At 41.9% G+C, this 24812-nt stretch overlaps 1 protein-coding gene across 3 annotated transcripts in view; it reads right to left on the minus strand.

Moving 5' to 3' along the window:
- Positions 1-3866: 3866 nt before the first annotated feature.
- Positions 3867-24812, minus strand: part of kif7 (kinesin family member 7) — a 48287-nt gene continuing 27341 nt past the window's right edge. For all 3 annotated transcript variants that reach the window (XM_072278132.1, XM_072278134.1, XM_072278135.1), the window contains 8 exons: positions 24579-24776; positions 22430-22555; positions 20650-20826; positions 17618-17833; positions 13871-14077; positions 12221-12419; positions 9828-9992; positions 3867-7864 (listed from right to left, as the gene is read on the minus strand). In XM_072278132.1, the coding sequence (XP_072134233.1) occupies positions 7473-7864; positions 9828-9992; positions 12221-12419; positions 13871-14077; positions 17618-17833; positions 20650-20826; positions 22430-22555; positions 24579-24776 (1680 nt within the window). In that variant the 3' untranslated portion in view covers positions 3867-7472. The remainder of the gene's footprint in view (positions 7865-9827; positions 9993-12220; positions 12420-13870; positions 14078-17617; positions 17834-20649; positions 20827-22429; positions 22556-24578; positions 24777-24812) is intronic.

Genomic DNA, 24812 nt, shown 5'->3' on the forward strand with positions numbered 1-24812 from the left:
AACCTCTTCAAGGGAGCCACCACCCAGGCAAGGGTCGACACACCGGTAGATTCCACAAGGTTACCCTAAACACACAACGTGATAGCCACTTATCCAATTCCACGACATATGAAATAACTCCAACAGTGATTTGCCACAGGGGTGCCTTTCTTCAGTGAACTACCACACCCAGACAAATGGTAAATACATACGTGGTGTTCACAAAGGTTTTCCCCTCACCTGGGAACCCACTCCTGTGGATTAACTAAGTGACAATCACACTTCTGTAGTCCAATGGAAACAAACTCATTCTCGCGGGCTACTTAGAGAGAGAGTCCAAACAGTGATCTCTTTGTCACTAGGTTTCTTCTGTTTCAAACCTATCTCTCCTTGCTTCTCTTCCTGTAAACTTGTTCTAGTTGCAGAAAATTTGTGAGAGTCATTTATCAATACTCAGGATCGATCTTAACTCACCCCTTTTGGGCTACTGAAAGTTTAAACCAGCGACCGACTCACTGGTGTCTTCCATTGACCAAATCGATCTTGACTCTAACTGCAAACAACAGGAATTCTGCAGATGCTGGGAATTCAAGCAACACACATCAAAGTTGCTGGTGAACGCAGCAGGCCAGGCAGCATCTCTAGGAAGAGGTACAGTCAACATTTCAGGCCGAGACCCTTCGTCAGGACTAACTGAAGGGAAGAGTTAGTAAGAGATTTTAAAGTGGGAGGGGGAGGGGGAGATCCAAAATGATAGGAGAAGACAGGAGGGGGAGGGATGGAGCCGAGAGCTGGACAGGTGATTGGCAAAGGGGATAAGAGAGGATCATGGGACAGGAGGTCCGGGGAGAAAGACAAGGGGGGGGAACCAGAGGATGGGCAAGAGGTATAGTCAGAGGGACAGAGGGAGAAAAAGGAGAGTGAGAGAAAGAATGTGTGTATATAAATAAATAACGGATATGGTACGAGGGGGAGGTGGGGCATTAGCGGAAGTTAGAGAAGTCAATGTTCATGCCATCAGGTTGGAGGCTACCCAGACAGAATATAAGGTGTTATTCCTCCAACCTGAGTGTGGCTTCATCTTTACAGTAGAGGAGGCCGTGGATAGACATGTCAGAATGAGAATAGGATGTGGAATTAAAATGTGTGGCCACTGGGAGATCCTGCTTTCTCTGGCGGACAGAGCATAGGTGTTCAGCAAAACGACCTCCCAGTCTGCGTCGGGTCTCGCCAATATATAGAAGGCCACATCGGGAGCACCGGACGCAGTATATCACCCCAGCCGACTCACAGATGAAGTGTTGCCTCACCTGGAAGGACTGTCTGGGGCCCTGAATGGTGGTAAGGGAGGAAGTGTAAGGGCATTTGTAGAACTTGTTCCGCTTACAAGGATAAGTGCCAGGAGGGAGATCAGTGGGGAGGGATGGAGGGGACGAATGGACAAGGGAGTCGCGTAGGGAGCGATCCCTGCGGAAAGTGGGGGGGGGGTGCGTGGAGGGAAAGATGTACTTAGTGGTGGGATCCCATTGGAGATGGCTGAAGTTACGGAGAGTAATATGTTGGACCCAGAGGCTGGTCGGGTGGTAGGTGAGGACCAGGGGAACCCTATTCCTAGTGGGGTGCTGGGAGGATGGAGTGAGAGCAGATGTGCGTGAAATGGGGGAGATGCATTTGAGAGCAGAGTTGATGGTAGAGGAAGGGAAGCCCCTTTCTTTAAAAAAGGACAACTCCCTCGTCCTGGAATGAAAAGCCTCATCCTGAGAGCAGATGCAGCGGAGACGGACTGTCCTTCTAGGTGAGGCGACACTTCACCTGTGAGTCGGCTGGGGTGATATACTGCGTCCGGTGCTCCCGATGTGGCCTTCTATATATTGGTGAGACCCGACGCAGACTGGGAAATTGTTTGGCTGAACACCTATGCTCTGTCTGCCAGAGAAAGCAGGATCTCCCAGTGGCCACACATTTTAATTCCACATCCCATTCCCATTCTGACATGTCTATCCACTGCCTCCTCTACTGTAAAGATGAAGCCACACTCAGGTTGGAGGAACAACACCTTATATTCCGTCTTGGTAGCCTCCAACCTGATGGCATGAACATTGACTTTTCCAACTTCTGCTAAAGCCCCACCTCCCCCCTCGTACCCCATCTGTTATTTACTTTTATACACACAGTCTTTCTCTCACTCTCCTTTTTCTCCCTCTGTCCCTCTGACTATACCCCTTGCCCATCCTCTGGTTGTCTTTCTCCCCAGACCTCCTGTCCCATGATCCTCTCATATCCCCTTTGCCAATCACCTGTCCAGCTCTCGGCTCCATCCCTCCCCCTCCTGTCTTCTTCTATCATTTTGGATCTGTCCCTCCCCCTCCCACTTTCAAATCTCTTACTAACTCTTCCTTCAGTTAGTCCTGAAGAAGGGTCTCGGCCTGAAACTTCGACTGTACCTCTTCCTAGAGATGCTGCCTGGCCTGCTGCGTTCACCAGCAACCTTGATGTGTTGCTTGACTCTAACTGTGTGTCTGTGTGTCCTTGTATATTCAAAACAAGCTACAGAGAAACCATAACATCAATTGTCCATCAAATAACTCCACCTCTCTCTCTCTCCCTCTGGAGCAGCTCAATGTGTCCAAGAGTCAGTCTCATTCTCCCGACGTTTTAAAGTGACAGTCCACAGAAAATATGAACCCTAGGGGTACATAACAAGCAGCATTCATCTTCCCATCAATCCTGACCAGATCTGCCCTCTCTGCTTCTGAAAAATATCCCCATAGCATGATGCGGCCTCCACTATTCTTTACGGTGGGGATGGTGTTACTTGGCTGATATGCAGCAAAAGGTTTATGCCACACATACTGCTTAGTGTTGAAGTCAAAAAGTTCCACTTCAGTCTCATCCAACCACAAGACCTTTTTTCACATCTTTACAGTGTCTTCTAAGTGATCTTTGCAAAGCCTTTACGACCAAGATGCTTTTTTTTTTGGCTAGGGTTTCTTCCTTGCCACTCTTCCATAATACCCTTTTTGTGCAAGGCCTAAAAGATTGTGGAGCCATTAACATCATCTTCATTTGCAGCCACTGTCCTCTGCAGCTCTCTCAGATTAACTGTTGGTATCACAGTAGCCTCTCTTACGAGTGCCATTCTTTTTCAGCAATTAAGTTTAGAGGGGCAGCCTGCCTGTGGTTTCATATTTTTTCCACATTTTCACAACCGGCTGCATTGAGATCCAAGGTATGTTCAGTGCCTTTGAGATGACCTGGTACTATTCCCCAGATTTGTGCCCCTCTATTCCCTGACTTGTCTTGAATGCTCTTTTGTCTTCAATTTGGTTTGGTCTATTGAAAATCTTCCATTCTGTTTGACCTTGCCTGGAGAGGGGTATTTATTCTTATGAATTCATTGAAAACAGGTGATCCTCGAATTTTCTACATCAACAAATTGGGTAGGTTGGTGAGGTAATATACAATATTGCACCTGAGGAAAGTTGGCTTAATAATTACAAAGGGGATGAATACTTTTTCAGCCTCACAATTTTGGTCTTTAATTTTTAGTAAACTGTTGAGGTTTTGGAATTTTTCTTTTGATGTGACATGATGCACAATATTTTGCAGATTAGCTGAACAATCCTACTTCAATATATTTTAAATTTAGAAAATGAGACAGTAAAATGTGAAAATGGTTGTGGGGGCTGAATAATTTTTCAAGGCACTGTATATTGGTGCTAAATCTGTAAAAGAATATTCATTAAAAAGTGTAGCTGTTAAGAGTACAAGTATGAGTAATGTTTTAAAGCAAACATATGCGCTGCTGTTTGAGAATTTACACCAATTGTTTTCAAATCAACCAAGGAGATCTCTTCGCTGGAAGTAGTAACAACAAAACATAACAATAAGGAAACAGTTTGTATTTCTTTGCAAAACAAATGCTGCTCAAGTGGAACTCTTGTACAGCAAGAATATAATAAAATACAAAACAGTACAAAAAGCAGAAAAGTTAATTAAGAAAAAGTCTAAATACTTACAGAATAGGAAATTTTTTTTTACAGTTTTTCTCAGTTGCCTAGACACTTTGATCAAGCCAGAAATGCATACGGTCAATTCTGAACTTCATTTGAGCAAACCAGCAACGCCTCAGAGTCAACCATTTCTCATTGGGTGTATACAAATCTCAGTTGTCAAGGAACTCAATGCAAAACAGTGGACACAGCAGTGATCAGAAGACACAAAAATCAATTGAAGTGTCAGGTCCAGCAAAACACAATCAAATGCCCCCAACTGCCAGCAATCAATTCCAAATCTTCGGCTCAAAGTGGCTCCTTTTTGCAAGGAATTAAGCTACCCTTGCAAACCTGATACACCAATCTGCACATACTCACACACCTAAGAGTGGTTGGCAGTGCTGCAGCTTTCTGCGAACAAGGAAAATGAAAGGGTGAGGGCATCCACAAGCCTGATGGGGTGGGTTCAGATGCATGCTGAAAGATTTGATGGGAGAGGATTGTGAAGAATGAAATATGAGCGACCATTGTTGACCATGTCCTAAATCATGGACTGTCCATGCACGAGGCTGGTCTAAAGATGCAGCCCAATATGTCAGGTTCGTGCGTGGTATCAGGGATGAGAAATGGTAAGACAACACATAGCAAATTCACACCTTTATGTTATGTAACTGACTTTGACATTCATGTATAAAAGAGTAGTTTTATCAATACAAGTAGTGTGCTTCAGTAAATGTACTCAATGGAAATGTACTTGCATTTTTATAAAACTGAAAGAAGATCTCTAGCTGGTGGGCAAGCCAAGGTGTCTAGTGCTGGACAAGAGGACACAATTGTTCAGATGGTGCTTGTGAACAATACCATGCACTTTTGTGAAATAGATAGCTGTAGTTATTCATCTCAAATACTCATACAGTCAGAGTATTGACAACTAATAACAGTGTTGAAATGCCACTGCAACAGAATGAAATTGACAGTGCCCTTTGATAAAAACAATGACATGGTTAAGGAATTGAGGTATCTGTATATACAGGTAAGTTGTCAAAATCGTACATGTAGGTTTTGCCAAGTACCGTATTCCTTTTCATACACTCCACGTGTTTCACCTTGTCTTCTCTACTGAGATTACAGAGGATAATGGAGCTGGAGTCCAATGCAATACCACAAATTCATCTACGTTGATTAAGATGACTCGTATATGTCACAGACAAGGAGGTGATGGAGGAATGTCATAGGGGTAAGGGCAACAGCCCCAGGTACCGTACCAGGGAGGTTCAAACCTAACCATGTATACAGCCATATTAGACACTGTTCTTCTGGCATACATCCCAATGATTGGGCCATAAAACACCTTATGCCTTATCACACTCCTTGATGGGTTTGTTAGACAACTCTTAGTTTCCGAGGAGAAACAGCATGCCAGGATCAATGGCCCACAATATGTCATCGTGTGGGACAATGTAACTTTGAGATTCTTGATTAGAAAGATAGTCAGCATTTTCCCAGTGATTATAAGATCATGAGACATAGGAACAGAATTAGGCCTTTTGATCCATCGAATCTGCTCCACTATTTAATCAGAGTTGATCTATTTATCTGATGTTTGCTTACATGTGCTAGTGATGCATTGAATTATATATTTGAGTTATTCACTTTTGCTGTAACTATTTATTGTTTTGAATGGTTGAGTGTGTTTTGCAGTGAGAATGAGGGGTTTCTGCAAAACACGTTAGTGTTTTGAGAATGTGCCTACTGTTCTGACCAGCGTGGTTAAGTGACTGATGAAAACTGTATTTGTTCAGTAGTGTTCTCAGCTAAGTGGCATTCAATGGCTACTTGTTCTATCAAGCACTGTTGTGTTGGATGTGGCAGTAGCTCCAGCCTTTACCAAAGAAAGATCACTTATTCACATTTGGTAAAAATTGAGGCTGCCTAGAAATGTCTAATCAGGTCATGAAATGCTTCTTTTTTAAGCAGCTGGGACTGTCCTGGGAATTGCAGGCAGCCCTATTATTCGGCAAGAAATATTGCAAGTAATATTTATTTGTTCCTTTACTGAAAATGTTATAGGGAGGTCTTTATTCCGTTACAATCTCTGGTGTCATCTATACTTACCCCTGCCTGTTCCACCTAACCCTACACCCTTCACTCCAATTTTGGAAACACTGAGACACAAAATAAAATCATGCCTACCTTAACAATGAACGTCAGTCTTAATTCAGAAGCGTGCCGCTTATGCAATAGAAGTCTCAATTTCTAGACACAGCTTTCCTGATGTCTCTTAATAAGATTCCCAGTTTTATTCATTGCTTTTCGTTGAACAGAGTAAGAATCAATAATGTTATTGTCAAAATCTTTGAATGCTTGCATCCAAGAAAAAGACAACCCCAATTTAATGCACCAGCCAGTCCTTATTAACACTGAATTTCTCCCTTGTTTGAAAACCATTAGGAAATTGAGTTGTAAACTCTTACTCTGGAGAATACTGAATGGCCCATCAGGCTGAACAATTCTCCAATCAGCTACAATTTCAGAATCAATGCCTAATGTAAGAACCTAATTGACTTAAACAAAAAGTAACACAAACATTAGAGGAACTCAGCAGATTAGCACCATCGACGGAAAAGAATAAACAGTTGACACTTCAGGACAACACCCTTCATCAGGGAAAGGGTCCTGGCCTGAAACGTTAACTCTTTATTCCTTTCCTTAGATGCCACTTGAGCTGCTGCGGTTCTCCAGTATATTCTGTGTGTTACTCAGGATTTTCAACATCTTGTGTTTATTAAACAAAAATGATAGTTTTAGCAGAATTTTGAATTTTGACTTATGAAAATAAACAGTTTCTAAACTAGAATGAGGTACTTGAGATAATGAAAAATGTCTCCGAACCAGAATAGTGTTAATTGAGATTTAAACAGCAAAGTGGCTAACTTTATAACTCCACCTGTTCTCCACTAAATACAGACCACCAAACAAAAAAAAGCAAAGAAACAAAGAGCACCTTCATTGAGACCAGTCAGAATGCTCTTCAGCAGCACAGCGCGTCCTGATGAAGAGCATTGGCCCAAAACATCAACTTTTTATTTCTTTCTACAGATACTGCCCGACTGCTGAGTTCCTTCAGCATTTTTTGTGCATTACTCTTAAAGATGGTCTCTCATTGTTCAAGATCGAGCCAATAAATTTAGCTACCCAGTACTACTATTTCTAATCTTTATTTTGTTTTACTTCTGTTGGAATTTCACCTTTTATTGCTATAACCATGAATCTCATTGTTATACCTGAGATTTTTTATTTAAATGGAAATTGAAATATATTTACCTTTTCTATTACTGCCTAATTCACCAAAGTGTTAACTGCTACCTTTCATATTTTAGTTGCTTTGTAGAAAACTTATGAATAAAATAACTTTCCCTCAAAGTGTTGTTTTCTTATCTGTACAATGAATATCTGCCTTTTAGCATCCTTATATAATAAGTAATATTCAATGTTCTGCTATCCCACTGGATTCTTCCTGACATCGATAATCCCAGGATTGAAGTAAGTAATGCTTGCATTGAGATTGGTGTTTCTGAATGTTTTCTGGGGCTTCTGCCCAGGCGTGATACTCCAGTGCATGGCGCCCTCTGCAGGCTGCACCACCCTATTACACAGATGCTCCAGTTCTTCCAAACCAGTCTGATCATCTGTGGGCAGCGATGATCTCCGCCACGATGGTGGCAAAGGCACGTGAACCAAGTCTCGGAGCTCCTCTTTCGATTTGGCGATCCGTTCAGGAGCAACTGTTGCCACAAACTCTGATGGAATACTGTTCCCACTTTCTTCTCTTCCGGCTGCTGGGAGCACTCGGTCAATATGCAGCTGAGCTCTACTGACAGTTCCTAGGCCTAAAAAATATCAAAGTCGACTTTATTGTCATATATATATATATATATATATATATAGTGCATGTATGCACAGGTGTAATGAAAAACTTGCAGAAGCAACACTGGTATATAGCATCAAATAATCATAAAAAAAAACAGGAAGTGCTTTTCCCAGATTAGCAATATCCAAATCAACGACATTAACACAGTGATAAAGAGTGAGAAGGAGCCAGCGAAAGGCACGGGTTTTATTTCTGTGCATACACCTTTCTTTCCTCTGACTCAATGCTGAACCTAATTTCAGATCTGTAGAAATGCACAGGGAAGGCCTAGTGAAAGCCTCTACACCAGTAAAATCCCAATCCGAGGCAAGCTTGACCTCTTTCCCTTCCTGGGCATTATTCAACTTACACTGGGTGCCACTTGATGTAATATTTCTATGGCAACATTATATTAAGGAACTGCATAACTATTTTAATTTGTTGTAAAGTACTGGAAAGTTCTATAAGATATGAAAGATGGGACATATGTACATTATACCACATTTGACGTCAAATATGTATAAATAATCATTGGGATGATCTAGACAAGGAGGAGCACAGGTAACCTTACTCAGATACTGAACTTATGGGAAGACGGCAGCAAAAGGCAGCCAGCTCGCATTGCTCTACTTTCCCCTACCATTGAATCAGAATTGGGTTTACTTTCACGGTATTATATCAAATTTGTGTTTTGTGAGTGCAGAACAGTGTAAACAAAATTACTGTAAACTACAAAATAAATGAATAAGGCAAAAAAAGAAGAAATAACGAAGTCCTGTTCATGAACTGTTCAGAAATCTCATGATGGAGGGGAAGAAATGTTTCTGAATTATTGAATGTGGGTCTTCATGCTCCTGTATCTCCTCCCTAATGGTAGCATAATGTGGTTAAGCATAGCTTAACTAACATCTACAAATTTGCAGGTGACACCAGCATTGTTGGTACAGTATCACGTAGAGACAAGGAGGCATACAGGAGTGAGATGGATAGACAAGTTGAACCTCACTTTCAATGTCAGTAGGGCCAAAGAGATGATTGTGGACTTCAGAAAGGGGAGGCCCACAAAACACATAACAGTCCTCATTAAGGGGTCAGCTGTGGAAAGGGTGAGCAGTTCTAAGTCCCTGGATTTCAGCAACTGATGCAATCGTGAAGAAAGCATGCCAGCAGCTCTATTTGGTTGAGCTTGAGGAATTTTGGTACATCACCAAACACTCTTGCAAATTTCTAGAGCTCTACAGTGGAGAGCATTCTGACTTGGTATGGAGGCTCCAAAGCAGAGATTGCAAGAAGCTGAAGAGGGTGGGAGACTCAGCCAGCTCCATCATTGGCAAAACCCTCCACAACATTGACGACATCTTCAAGAGGCAGGACCTCGAGGAGACATCCATCACAAAGGAGCCAGCTGTTACTACCAACCACTTTCAAAGAATGGTTATAAATATCAAGGCTCTACAAATCAGGAATAATTAAATAAATAAAACTGATGAACATATAGACTGTTATAGCAAATAGAATAGCAAATTGTGAGACTGGTTTCCACATATTCTCTGGAATGAATAAACTTACTCTAGCGACTGAGCAACAAATACAGGATACAGGATTATATGCTTGAATTTATGACTATGTGGCAGAGATTTTTTTTATTTTCTTTTAACCAAACATTTTTTTTTTCCTGTTTTTTTTTCCTCTCTTCTTTTTCTATTTTGTTATGGGGTTTTGATTTTGCTTTAGATTAGAATAAAATACACCTTTTCAATATTATAGTTAATTTACTATACATAGTTATGGAGAAATTCAATCTTGTTTCTGTTTCCATAATGCCATAACATATTTTGTATTTGTCTATGCAAGTAGTTAATAAAAATATTGAAAAAGAAACGAATACAGGATCAGCAGTTAAATGGGAAGTTCGGCATCTGCTAGCATGTTGCATTCCTTACGTTTGCTCTGCTCTGCCGGAATATTCAAAAGATAAGTGGATAGGTCTTTCAGTTTCAGGTTCAACTCATGATTTGCTTGTTTGTACCAAGCAAGCTCCTTTTCCATCATTTGGATCCAACCCTCGTACTGCTTCTGGCTCCCAGCAATTCCTTCGTCCACTTGTCCTGTGAGCAAGTGGCAAAAAGAGAAAGATGATTCCATCAGTACCACAAAACTATTTCACAGGGTGCCAAGGCTTTTAAATTTTTGCTCCATTTTTTCTCTTCTTTCCAAAAGCTTCTGGCAAAGAGTGGAGCACTGCACTAGAGGCATTGATCAATTTCTCGTTCCAGCTGCTGTTCTTGTGTAACATACACTGTAAATATCAAATAATATAGCATGGAACACAGAACTGTACAGTACAGGATCCAGCCATTCAGCCCACTACATCTTTGATGAACAAAATATCAATTTAAACTGCATATTAACCTGCTAGTGGTCTTGATCCTCCAATTCTCTGTATGTTTAGTGTTTGAATAAGTGCCTCATGACTATTGTAGATGATTCCACCCCCTCTCTGGCTTCACATTTCAGGCACTGACCACTCTCTTGCCACATAAACTCCTGCAGTATGGTCCCAAATTGACAACTGCCTGGTAGGCTCAGATATTCACTGTCTGAAAGTAAATTGGGAAAGAACCAAGTCCAATAGAACATAAAGGCAAGGATGTAACGTTGAGGATTTATAAGGCACTGGTGAGGCCTCACTTGGAGCATTGTGAGCAGTTTTAGAAAGGATGTGATGAAACTGGAGAGGATTCAAAGAAGTTCACGAAAATAATTTCAGGATTGAATACGAAGAGAGTTTGATGGCTCTGGGCCTGTATTCATTGGAATTTAGAAGAATGAGGGGTGACCTCATTGTAACCTATCGAATGGTGAAAAGCCTTGATAGAGTGGATATGGGGAAGATGTTTTCTATGATGGGAGAGTCTAAGACCAAAGGACACAGCCTCAGAATAGAGGGGCATCCTTTTAGAATGGAGATGAAGAGGAATTTCTTTAGCCAGAGAGTGGTGAATCCGGGGAATTCATTGCCATAGGCAGCTGTGAAGGCCAAGTCATTGGATATATTTAAAACAGAGGTTGACAGATTCTTGATTGGTCAGGACATGAAGGGATACAGGGAGAAGGCAAGAGTTTGGGCCTGAGAGGGAAATAGATCAGCCATGACGAAATGTCAATGGCCCAAATGGACCAATTCTGCTCCTATATTTTATAGTCTTAGTCTTCTCCTTGTTTTACATCCAGGTCATTCAAGATAGATAATTGCATGCCATCACTGCCTGGAAGAAATCATTTAAATGCATGCAGTTTGGGAACCGAATCAGAGGTCTTTGCATTTGATGGCTTTTTTGCCCAGTTTATAAAGTCATTTACAGAGACAGCAGGGAAACCAGTCCTTTACATCCCCCCTCTGCTGAGTCTGTACTTATTATCAAGCATATATTTTCACAGTAATTCTATCCTAACCCATTCTATTCTCTATACATTCCCCCATCCAGTCACATTCTACCAATTATCTGAACACCAGAGCAAACTGAGTGGCTCATTATCAAAGCAAACTGCCCTTTCTCAGAAGCTGAAATACATGGGGGAGATCCACACAGACACAGTGAGAACAGGCAATCTCCACATAGTCAGCACCTGAAGTCCGGATTGACCCTGGGTCACTGGAGCTTGGAGGCAGCAGCGCCATTTTGCAGAAAACTGGATGAAACATACTGCAACAACTTAATAAAAGTCTTAATACATTTAACTCTAGGATAGTTGTTAAAGTTTAAAAAAGAAACAAGAATACATTATATTGCAGAGGCCAAGTCATTGGTATATTTAACGTGGAGGCTAATAGGTTCTTAATTAAAAGAATAAGAGGGGATCTCATTAACACCTATTGAATATTGAAAGCCCTAGATAGAGTGGACATGGAGAGGATGTTTCCTATAGTGGGGGGAAGTCTAGGACCAGAGGGTACAGCTTCAGAATAAAACTACATCCTTTTAGAACAGAGATGAGGAGGTATTTCTTTAGCCAGAGGGTGGTTAATCTGTGGAATTCACTGCCACAGATGGCTGCAGAGGACAAGTATTTGGGTATATTTAAAGCGGAGGTTGATTGGTTCTTGATTAGTCAGGGCATCAAAGGTTACAGGGAGAAGGCAGGAGAATGGGGTTGAGAGGGATAATGAATCAGCCATGATGGAATGAGGAGCAGACTCAATGGGCCAAATGGCCTAATTTTGCTCCTATGTCTTATGGTTTTATGTATCAATGATTATGCCAAGACATTATCAGAGCTCCTGGGTACAATATGCATCACTGGAATACATTCTACAGATGTAATCATTTACTACCTTGGCAGTGCTGCAGCAGGATTTGCAGGTTCCGCTCATGTTCCTTCTGCTGCAGGGTGAGGCGGCGATCGGTCTCCAGCTGCTGACGCTCCACTGCCGCCTCCAGCCAGTAAATGAGTTTCTGCTGCTCCTCTGCTCGCATCTCCAATTCCATGAAGGCCAGCTGCATCTTCCGTTCCTCTTCTCGGAGTGTTACCACCTGCGGTTACACAGCGGCACTGTTCCAGAACACGTCGCAAACAGCACGCAGTCTGGAAAACCGCTCAATCTACCTGACCAATATAGTGTGAGGTGTGCAGTGCAGCTAGAGAGGGCAAGAACAGAGCTGCTAATATCCACTCAAGATGAAACAGCCAGTCTCAAGGGGAAAATGGGAATGGTGTAGATGGGTAAAAAGGTTGGCACAGATGTGGTGGTCTGAAGGGTCTACCTATTTCTCTGTTGTACAGCTTAATTCAAGGTTCAAGATTGTTTACTGTATTGTCCTTCTTCAGTACATTAGTGTAAAGGAGAACAAAATGACTGTTATGTGGATCCGATGCAACATAAAAAAGGCATAAAAACACAATAAATATAAAAGCAATTCTATAAAAGACATGAGTGTGGCCGTATATATAGTACTGTGCAAAAGTCACAGGCACATACATATATGTAGCTGGGGTGCCTAGACCTTGGCACAGCACTGTAGTAATTTTTATGTATTGCACTGTACTGCTGTCGCAAAAAAACACAAATTTGTGAGTGATGATAAAACTAATTTTGATATGGGTCTCTAGTGTGGACTGAGTGTGGGAAGAGGGGAATCATAGTTGGGAAAAGGAGAAAGGAGAAGGGAGAGGGAAGCACCAGAGAGACACTCTGTAATGATCAATAAACCAATTGTTTGGAATCAAATTACCTTGCCTTGGTGCCTCAGGGCTGCACGTGTCTTCACCCATGCCAACCTCCACCACCCCTCCCCCTCGCCAGCACTCCTCCTCTGCCACCTGTCCCACACCCCTTCCCTGGTAATTCACCCTCGCCATTCCTAACATCCATTGCTCGTGCCAGATTTACAAACTCACTCTCCATGTACGTTGACAAATACAGCACTGTGCAAAAGTCGAGGCACCATATGTATCTAGTGTGCCTAAGACTTTTGCACAGTACTGTACATACAATTAGCATATAACGTGACTTTGATAGGAAATGGTAAAGTGATGAAGTGACTCTTGGCAAGGGGAAACCCTTGAGGTAGCTGTAGGACATATGAAAACACAGTAGGACAGTGACTGTGCCAGTGTAGCTATGAGATGTGGAGTGTAAGTGTAAAGTGACAGTGACTGGGGGGGAATGAAGGGTGCTGGGGGGTTGTGAAGAGGAGTGGCTGTTGTGGATGTAGTAGTAATGGGGTGGGTTAATGGGTGGAGAGGTTGATCAGCCTCAAAAGTGGAGAAGTAACTTTTTGAGGTGAATTCTAATGACTCTAAAGCCTGGTCAGACAATGACTACAGTGGCACAAGCAGTACAAACTTTATTGGTTCTTCTCTCACATGTACTGATCACAGTACACATATCCGTGTTTAGAAAAGAGGCAAAAATATATGTGTTCAGAAAAGAGGCAAATCCCCTCCTCGTCATAAATAAAGAATACTAAAAGTTAGCTCCTACCTTGTCAAAGTACTTGCAGAGCAGCGCTCTGGTTTCGGAAGCTGAGAGGTAGCTCAATTTTGCCATCAGATTCATTTCGCACTGGGACAGCATGCTGGCAGAGGCACGTAGCACCCTCTGCCGACGCGTGATTGTCTCATTCTTGTACTCAATGGCAGCGTCAAGCGCCTCAATAGCTTCGTCCAGCTGGAAAAGGATCCTTTCTTCCTAGAGAACAACAACTGAAAACACTGAAGTGTATGTCTAATTTTGCAAAATGATGGTAATATGAAAGACAAATGCAACACTCAGCAGATCAGACAGCATGTGTGGCGAAAGAGACAGAATAATTACTTTTCAGTGGGATACTGAATGGTGCAAATCTCACTTTGTACATGATACCTTGCAGCTTAATCTCCTGTGAAAAACCAATTAACTCTCAGCTAGAATTTTACATTCATTTATGAACATCACACTTTAGTAAGAATGCAAAATATTTCATATTTTCTAATCTGGATGAGAGAATTCAGTTATGCAAAAATGAAAGCTAGTTGTTTGCTTTGACTTGAAAACCTTTATCATCGTAAGAGGTTCCCCCTCCCACCCCCCACATCATCCAGGCTTCTCATTACTACCATCCGGCAGAACGTACAGGAGCCTTAGATCCTGCACCACCAGGTTCAGGAACAGAGGTTACCCTACAACCATCAGACTCCTAAACCAGAATGGATAACCTCACTCACCTCAAAGCTGAACTGACTCCACAACCTACAGACTCAATAGTTCATCTTCTCGGTATTATTTATTTTCTTTGTCCTTTTTTTTTGCACAATGGATATTTGTCAGTCTTTGTTATATATTGTTTTAAAATTCTATTGTATTTCTTTATTTTCCTATAAATGCTTGCAATAAAATGAATCTCAAGGTAGCATATGGTGACATATACAGTACATACTTTGATAATATATTTACTTTGAGCCTTTTTCAGGAATTTGATTTCAACATCATAAGAAGAGAAAAAAAGATGAAATGAGAAAATTATTTATATACAGGTGATTAGGAATGTTTAACACCTGTCAGCACTTGCTTCAGCCCAAGCCCTCTACCTCTTTATGCCGTCTTTCTCCACTATAATCTTTGTCAAGTTGAACAATCTTGACCAAAATATTGCCTCTTAGTTTCCCTCTGTAGCTGTTGCCTGACCCTGAGCTCCTCCAGCAGCTATTCTTGAACCAGTTTCCAGCATGTTTTGTCTTTCGCGTCTTCACTGCTTACTCTTAATGAAAATAAAGAGTAGATTTACATAGAAGGCTGCAATTCCTAAAAAGCTTTTTTGTTTTGCCCTGAGGGAAACTTGTGGAGTTTTAAACAACTTGAGCATTCAAATTCCTTTTCAGAAATTTGAAGGTGTGCATTAGCTCCTCCAAATGGCTCAAGTGGCAAATGCAGCGAATTAACTGACTGAGCTCACCCATTGGGCTGGTTCAAAACCTTGATTTCCGTTCTGTCGTGGTCAGGATAGCCAATCTTGAGTGTAAAGATAAGTGCATGTAAATAGCAAGTTTTTTTTTTAAATTATGCTATTATTTTGATATTTATCAGTTAAATTAATTTTTAAAAATAAAATTTAAAACTATTTAAATTCTTTTGAACAGTTTGTTAAATGTTCTGGTCATTGGAGACGTTCAAAAGTTACTGAAAGGCCTTTGACAGCAGGATCCAAGGCCTGAGGCGTGGAGGGCATCTGGCCCCATGGAGTCACAAATATGTGACCATGGGAATAGCAGTTCAGTGGATGAAGCATGATCCAGCCCATTATGAGTGAGCCATTAAGTGAGGCATCAGATAGGAAGAGTCTGTTGTGGAATCCTAAAATCTTCACAATAGGAAAACAGCAGGATCAAAACCTGTTACTAGTAACATGAGGTCAGAGACAAGTTAAATGGTATCTGAATCCATAGGCTCCACTGTAAAGCACCTCTGCTCCATCCACAAAACACAGAACTTCCCAGTGGCCAAACATTTTAATTCTAATTACATTCCGACATGTTGGTCCAACATGTGCAACAATGAAACCACTCTCAGGGTGGAGGAGCAACACCTTATATTCCATCTGAGTAGCCTCCAACCTGATGGCATGAGTATCGATTCCTCCTTCTCGGAAAAAAAAATTCTCTCCCCCTCCCCTCTTCTGTTCCCCACTCTGGCCCCTTACCTCCTCTCACCTCCCTCGGGGTCCCCTTCTCCTTCGCTTTCCACTATGGTCCACTCACTTCTCCTAAAGGATTCCTTCCTCTCCAGCCCTTTACCTATCCTAACCACCTGGATTCACCTATCACCTTCTACCTATCCTCCTTCCCAAACCTTTTTATTCTGGAGTCTTCTCCCTTCCTTTCTAGTCCTGAAGAAAGGTCTTGGCCCGAAACATCAACTGTTTATTCCCTTCCATAGATGCTGTCTGACCTGCTGAGTTCCTCCAGCATTTTGTGTGTGTTCTACTGTAAAGTGAGAGCCAATTTGACCTTTGATGAGAGCCATCACTTTGTATATGAACTCTCTCCAGATGAAGTTACCTTATTCAGCCATTAGTCCCTCAAAGACTGAATTCTTCAGTCACAGGAGGACCTTCTATTCAAACTTAAAACCATAATCCAGATGTTGGCTTACCAGCAGATAACATTCAAAATGTTATCAACTAAGGCTGGCGTGGGCTGTATTATCGTGAGCATGTCATATCATGCTCACAATATTAAAAAAATATATAAATTATAAACAGTGTGACTGAATATGCAACCAAATAAGAAGAACCTGTGTCAGATTCAGTGCCTGAAAACATAATCCAAGGTGCTGTTACTCAGCTTCACAATGATTATCAATGATTATGCAGTGTGTATACAAGAGATTGTACTTCACTGAACTCATAAACACCAGGTGCTGCGTGCACTCAACTGAAATAAGAGGCTCCAGGTAATGAATATTTGGTTAGCACAGTGTAGCCATTAACCTATTAGTAGTTATAGTCATAGAGCACCACTGCTCAGAAACAGGCCATTCGTCCATCTAGGCCATGCTGGCCTGTTCTATCTAATCCACCCACCTGTACCATAGCCCTCCATACCCACCCTCATCCATGTACCCATCCACACTTCACTTTAATGTAACAATTGAGTCCGCATCTATCACTTCCTCTGGCAGCTTGTTCCACACTCGCACTATCCTCTCAGTGAAGAGCTCCCCCTCAGATTCCACTTCAATATCTCACCTTTCATACTAAACCTATGACCTCCATTTCTAGTCTCACCCAACCAGAGGGGAAAAGGTCTGCATGCACTTACCCTCGTAATTTTGAATATCTCTACAAGATCTCCCCTCAGTCTCCTGTGCTCTGGTGAGTAAAGTCCTAACCTATTCAACCTTTCCCTGTAACTCAGGTCGTCATGTCCCGGCAATATACGTGTAAATTTTCTCTGTACTCTTTCAATCTTATAGATCTTTCCTGTAGGTAGATACCAGAACTGCACATAATATTCTAAATTTGCCCACAACGTCTTTTACAGCTTCAACATAACATCTCAAATCCTGTACTCAACGCCCGATTTATGAAGCCTTATGTGCCAAAAGCTCGTTTTATAATACGATCTACCTGTGGTGCCACTTTCAAGGAATTATGGATCTGTATTCCCAGTTCCTTTTGTTCTACCGCACAGTGCCCTATCATTCACTGTGTAAGTCACAGTAATTCTGTCATAAGGTACAGTTTAGACACACCTCTGCAGATAGTAGATTCCCCATCCGCAACTTCTCATCCAGTTCCGTCCGCTGTTTCATCATCTGATCCTTCTCATGTCGCAGGTTGGAAATCTCCTTGCGGATCTCCTGCTGGTCGTTGGCACTGCCATTACGCAACTGCCCATTCTTCTCAGACAGCTCCTTTTCCAGAAATTCAATGCGGCTTGACACTCTCACTATGTCATTGGTCAGAGCCTAAAGGAGAGGAAGAAACAAATTGGCCAAGGTAAAATGAGATAAGACAAGATCACAATATCCTGGTTTTACTTATACGTCAACAGTAGCACCAACTCATACTGTAGATATCTCTATTGAATAAACTTAACATAAGTTGGTTGGAAGATATAGCCTTCTATATCAGCCAGTGATCTCACTCTTTGAATTCAGATTATTTATTTCCATTAGGCCCAGAAGGATCAACGCTCATGATACTTATTACCCAGGCTATTGGGAAGATAGGTGTTTATTATTTAGCTCCTTGAGCTTGCTTTAAGGCCAATCTCCTGTTGCCTCTGAGGCAAAAAGATGTTCCTTAGGTTTTAGGATGCATCCCTCCTTACAAATAGTTTTTTATCAACCTACCAGTTCTCCACCATCAGGAGAATTTCAATCAGATCATCTCCAGTCCAAATTCAACTCTCTATTATGTAATTGTTCTTCAAAATATCACCCTGGAGATGGAGTTTTATTCAAGAAAGTCAATACAAACTCCTCTAAGGTCAACACTAAATTTTAAGTAGTGTCCAAAACTAAACATATTATTTCAACATAGTCTAACTAGATTCTCAAATAACTACAGAATAACATATAACTCCTTGACTATTTGTCTTACAGAAATAAATTTCATCAGGTTTTATCATGATATTTTTAAAAAAATCTGCCGATGACATTTCAGAACATCTGAAATATTCGCAGAAGAGCTGTCTGCGCCTGATCCAACATTCAGTAAGATGATGGATAAAACCACCTTTCCAGCCAATCCTTAAATCCCTTTATTCATTTTCCAAGATTATTCAGCCCTACTGGTTCGATAACAGAAGTAGCATGGTAGGAGGTATTCAGCAAGATGATTTCTTGTCCATGTCTTAAACAAAGGAGATTCTGCCAATGCTGGAAATCTTGAGGAACACAATCCTGAAGGAACTCAGCAAGTCAGGCCACATCTATAGAGGGGAATAAACAGTTGCCAATGCGGGCTGAGACCTTTCATCGGGATTGGAAGGGGTCAGAAGCCAGAATAAGAAGAAGGGAGAGGGGGAGGAGTACAGGCTGGTTGGTGATAGGTGAGACCAGGTAAGGCAGAAGTTCTGTGGGTTGGTGAGGGGAGAATGAAGTGGGAGGTGATAGGTGGAAGAGGTAAGGAGCTGAAGAAGCAGAAATTTGTTTGGAGTGGACAGTGGACCATGGAAGAGAGGAACTAGAGGCAAGTGCTGGGAAGATGAGAAGGGTTGAGAGGGTAACCAGAATTGCAGATGGATAAGGGGGGGCGGGGTAAGGGAAGTAATTACCGGAAGTTAGAGAAATCAATATTCATGCCATCAGGTGGGAGGCTACCCAGATAGAATACCAGGTGTTGCTCCTCCAAACTAGTTTGACCTCAACTCGGCAGTAGAGGAAGTGATGGAAAGACATGTCAGAATGGGAATGGGAAAATCGAATTGGAATGGTAGTCATGGGGAGATTATCCATCTCTGACCTGATGTTATCAAACTGAAGTCATTGTTGAGAATTGATAAAGCAACCGTGCTTCCTGCTGCATATCTCTATGCTGCCGCTGCTGATCGATCTGTCCTGTTGGCGGGATGAGATGGCGGCAGAGCTTGTGAGGGGGATGGATAGCACATTGTCTGGAAAGTATGATTTTGCCAGCATGACTATGTCAAACTGCTCGACTAGTCTGCAGGTCATCTCTCCCAATTTTGATACCAGTCTCCAATGCAAGGAGCATGTTGCAAAGTCAATTGGACTGGAATATTTTTACCGTGTCTTAATTTGATGCTATAATAGTGTTAGGTGGTTCATCCAGTTTTAGTCCTTCCCTGTTTGACCAAGGTGCTGCTGGTAGAACTGGCTAGCTTGCCTATCCCAGAGGACATTGGAGAGTCGCACGCATAGGACAGATCTAGTCACTGATAAGAATCCTGAAGGATATTAGTGAAACAGAAGTAATTTTGTGACAACCAGTTGTTTTCATGCTCGTCACTACAAAGATTATCTTGTCATTAGTTTACAAAGATTAAAGATTAGCTTTATTTGCCACATTTACATTGAAACATATGCTGACATGTGTCATTTTGTATCAACGACCAACACAGTCTGAGGACGTGCGGGGCCAGCCCATATGTGTGCCATGCTTCCAGCGCTAACATAGCCTGTCCACAACTTACTAACCCTACCCTGTACGTTTTGGAATGTGGGAGGAAATTGGAGCAGCTGGAAGAAAGCCACCCAATGACAGGAGGAATGTCTAAGCCCCCTATAGACAGCGGTGGGAATCGAACCCTGATTGGTGATCGTTGGTGCTGTAAAGCGATTGTGCTAACTGTTATGCTACTGTGCCACCCATGTTCCACATTTAAAATTATCGATCATTAGCTGAATTTAAATTCTACAGTTACCAAGTTGAGACTTTCAATCTAATTGCCGTCTGGAACTACTAATCCAGGCCTTTAGACGACTATAGTAGAAACAGAAATGCTGGAAACACTTGTGTACAACTGATGAAAAGTCCCAGAGTAAAACATTAACTGTTCTGCTTGCCACAGATGCTATCTGACCTGCTGAGTGTTTTCATAGTTTGCTGATCTCTACCATCAGCACAGCTTTGTACACTATTGGTCTGGTAACAACTACTGCATCACAGCTGTACCTATTACTGATGATACTAATAATCTCGAAGGATGGGAATAACAAATATCTTGCTACCCCTAAGCTTACAACAAGAACTCAACCCCATTCTTTCATCCATTGGAATCCTGGCCTCCTGTCTACAAAAGCCAGGCAAGTCTCACCTGACTGGATCGCAACCGCTTGCTCTCCAGACCGCTCTTCTCCTGGAGCAAGGCTTCTTTCTTTTCTACAATGGTCTCTCGTTTGTTCAGCTCCTCCTCCAGGTCATCAAGAGCCTTTCGCTGTTCTAGAACCTTCTCAATTTCCAGGTCCAACCACTTTTTCTGCTCTTCAATTTTCTACAAAATAGTTAGTTGATAATCATGACAGAATGACTGTAGAAGCAAGCCCTTCTCTTATACAAGTTGTCAGAAAACCTTCAGACATTTTGCCACCCTGGCATAATTAGCAAACTGACATGACTCTGATAGAAAGAGCTTCTGTGGTAGGAATGTTTATCACAAACACAAATATAGCTCCATTCACCCTGTTCCAAATGAATGTTTATAGGATTCAAGGCAGGAATACAGAAAACCCTCATCTTGGAGCCTCTGGGCTCTGGATTGAGTTTTGCTGGGTGGAGTATGAAAATTTATCAACCTTGCCTGCAATGGTAACATGATGGGAGAATGGGGTTGAGGGGGAAAATAAATTATCCACGATCAAATTGCGGAGCAGTTTTGATAGGCCAAATGGCCTAATTCTACCTATGTCTTATGGTCTAAGGCCCACATGGTGTTCCAGGCCATGATCTCCATCTCTCTGGGTGATGTGTTTGCACAAAGGGATAGAAAAAACATGCCAGTGATGTGCCAGGTACACGGCGACAAAAGTGATTCCCAACAACATAGTACAGCCCCAAACTTCAATGTTTCCATCCAGGGGGTCAGTGTGGACATGGTGGAGGATTACAAATTCCTGGGGATATGAACTGACAATAAACTGGACTGGTCAACGAACGCTGAGGCTGTCTACAAGAAGAGTCAGAGCAGTCTCTATTTCCTGAGGAGACTGAGGTCCTTTAACATCTGCTGGACGACGCTGAGGATGTTCTACGAGTCTGTGGTGGCCAGTGCTATCATGTTTGCTGTTGTGTGCTGGGGCAGCAGGCTGAGGGTAGCAGACACCAACAGAATCAACAAACTCATCCGTAAGGCCAGTGACTTTGTGGGGATGGAACTGGACTCTCTCACGGTGGTGTCTGAAAAGAGAATGCTGTCTAAGTTGCATGCCATCTTGGTCAATGTTTCCCATCCACTACATAATGTACTGGGTGGGCACAGGACTACATTCAGCCAGAGACTCATTCTACCGAGATGCAGCACAGAGAGTCATAGGAAGTCATTCCTGCCTGTGGCCATCAAACTTTACACCTCCCTTGGAGGGTCAGACACCCTGAGCCAATAGACTGGTCCTGGACTTATTTCATAATTTACTGGCATAATTTACATATTACTATTTAACTATTTATGGTTCTATTACTATTTATTATTTATGGCGCAACTGTAACAAAAACCAATTTCCCTCGGGATCAATAAAGTATGACTATGACTATATCTATCAAATGCTATAATATCTATACACCAACTTTGTCAAATGTTTTAAGATTTACATTACAACTCACAACAGATATTGCTAAGTTTTACCAGTCCTTTTTTTAAATAAACGGGCTTTCTTTCAATTGGGTCTGTGATAATTTGCTGAGCCAAATACTGAGAATAATGACTCTTCATTAAAAACTGACAAGGGAAGTACAACTGCAAATACTTTAATGATCCATACTTCAGTAAGGATTCTCATTTCTAGGACAGGAGGACCACAGAAGGAAAATGAAAAGGAAAACAAACACCAAACCAGAAGAAAAATTGTCTTTGTTCAGATCCAAACTTGTTCTTGCTTTACCTGCTGCTCTTCAAGGCTGATGACAGACCCATTGCTGCCACTTCTCCTCTTTCTTTGGAAGGCTGCAATCTCTTCAGTTTTAATCTTAAGAATCTTTTGCTGCTGTTCATGTTTTATTTCAAGTTCCTAGACATACAGATGGAGGAAGGATTAGTGCTTCATTATTCTCTAAGCTTGTAATCATGGATACCTTCTCTTCAACTCATTAAACTTAAAATCTCTATTTTCATCTTTGTACTCCCACACAATTCCACCCTAGCCTCTGTCTGCAGCTTTCTTCTGTACTATATCCCCCACTTTCTGGCTTTAAATATCAGTTGTCATTGCTGGTGTTGGATCTTACAGATTCTTTGATTACACACATTCACGTTCTCAGTATTACGTATTCTTTCATTTGTACAATTCACCTTCTTTTGTACATTGGTTTTTGTCAGACTTTGCTCATGTATGGTTTTTTTTATAAATTATATTGTATTTCTTCATTTTCCTGTAAACACCTGCAAGAAAATGAATCTCAAGGCAGCATTGGGTAACACATACGTACTTTGATAATAAACTTGCTTTATCTCTGACCTTGACATTGCAACTTCGCATGTCAAATCACCTGGGTCTGACTGCATCTCCTCAGCTAAGATCAAGCCTAATTCAAGAACTGCCAGTATGGTGGGATTTCAGTTTATTTTCCGGCTGTGATATTCCACCCCCCTCCCCCCACTGATATACAACAGTTCTTAACCAGTCAAGGATATTAAGATTCTATTTTGTACCCAACTTGCTCAGATTGCTTATAAAGAGTCAGATTCTCGGGAAAATCCTGACCGAGTTATTAGCTATAAAGGGGAGTTTGGACAAATTGTTTTTTTCTGGAGCGTCAGAGGTTGACGGGCAACTTGACAGGTTTATAAAATGATCAGAGACATAAATAGGACGATCACCAGTCTTTTTCCCAGACTGGAAATATCAAATACCAGAAGGCATAGCTGTAGGTGAGAGGAGGAAAGATTCCCCATAGTGAGTGGCAGGTGTCCAGAATGTACTGCTAGAGGAGAGTGTGGAGCCACATCAACAGGCAGGGACGGAGGGATATACTTCACATACAAGTAGATGGGATTAATTTGGATTTATTGAATGGTCAAACACACATCATGGGCTGAAGGGTCTGTTCTGTGCTGTATTGTTTTAGGATGTTAAGGTCAAATTGGAAGGAGGGACCTGGATGAATAGGGGTCTGGAAATTCACATTAAGCAGATCCCTATCCGACTCCTTATTTGTGTTTGCAGTAACCACTGAGGTGAAAGTGCTGTAGAGCATCTCTATACAATTCCCTAGTGGGAGAGTTCTTTATGCAAAGGTCACAGTAAATTTATTTTCAATCTTCGTATATGTCACCAAATACTACCGAGGTTCATTTTCTTGCAGCCTTCACAGTAGAACAAAGAAATACAACTGACTCACTGAAAAAAAAATACACAAAGAGTAGCAAATAACTAATGTGCAAAAGAAGACAAGCTATGGAAATAAATAAATAATACCTAGAACATGTTTTGTGGAGTCCTCGAAAGTGATTCCATAGGTTATGGAATCAGTTCAGTGTTGAGGTGAGTGAAGTTATCCAGACTGATTCAGGAGCCTGATAGTTGAAGGGTAATAATTGTTACTGAACTATACAGGTTAATAACATATAGGTTATGCAGACTCTACTGGCAGGGAAACTGCTCTATCCCTGGGATACAGCAATGTAAGCTTTCAAACCCATTGATGGAGCAGTTTTTCAGCCAAGCTAGATACTGGGTAAAGAGTTCCTAATCCATTTGAACTACTTCTTTCAATCATGTGGCCAAGTGGTTAAGGCGTTCGTCTAGTGATCTGAAGGTCACCAGTTCGAGCCTCAGCTGAGGCAGCGTGTTGTGTCCTTGAGCAAGGCACTTAACCACACATTGCTCTATGTCTGTGTGAGGAGTGGCGTGCCACACAGTCTTTCGTTCCGCGCCTTGTAAGGCATGAAAATGCCCGGCGCTGGCCTCTTAGGCCTGAGTCGACGATCCCTCCCCTCCCCTTCAATCACTGTCACCTCCTGGTAACCTGCCCATTTCATCTTTTAGGTTGTAAGGATACAGTGAAGGAAGCCCAACATGCACCATGCAGTACCTTCACTCGATGTTTTCCTTTGTGCATCTCTGTTTCAAATCGCCTTTTCTGATCCATTTCCACTTTCAGTTTTTTCTGCAGTAGCGCCTGCTGCTGCTTCATCAGCTGCACATTCCTCTCCAACTCCTGGATCCGCCGCTCGCTCTGCGATGACAGTGATACAAGTCGTTCTGTATCCCGTTTCTTCTGATTTAGGGCCTGTCAATAAGATTGACAGCAGCTGACAGCCTTGTA

This window comes from Mobula birostris, chromosome 14 (genome assembly GCF_030028105.1).
Source record: "Mobula birostris isolate sMobBir1 chromosome 14, sMobBir1.hap1, whole genome shotgun sequence".
Lineage (NCBI taxonomy): Eukaryota > Metazoa > Chordata > Chondrichthyes > Myliobatiformes > Myliobatidae > Mobula > Mobula birostris.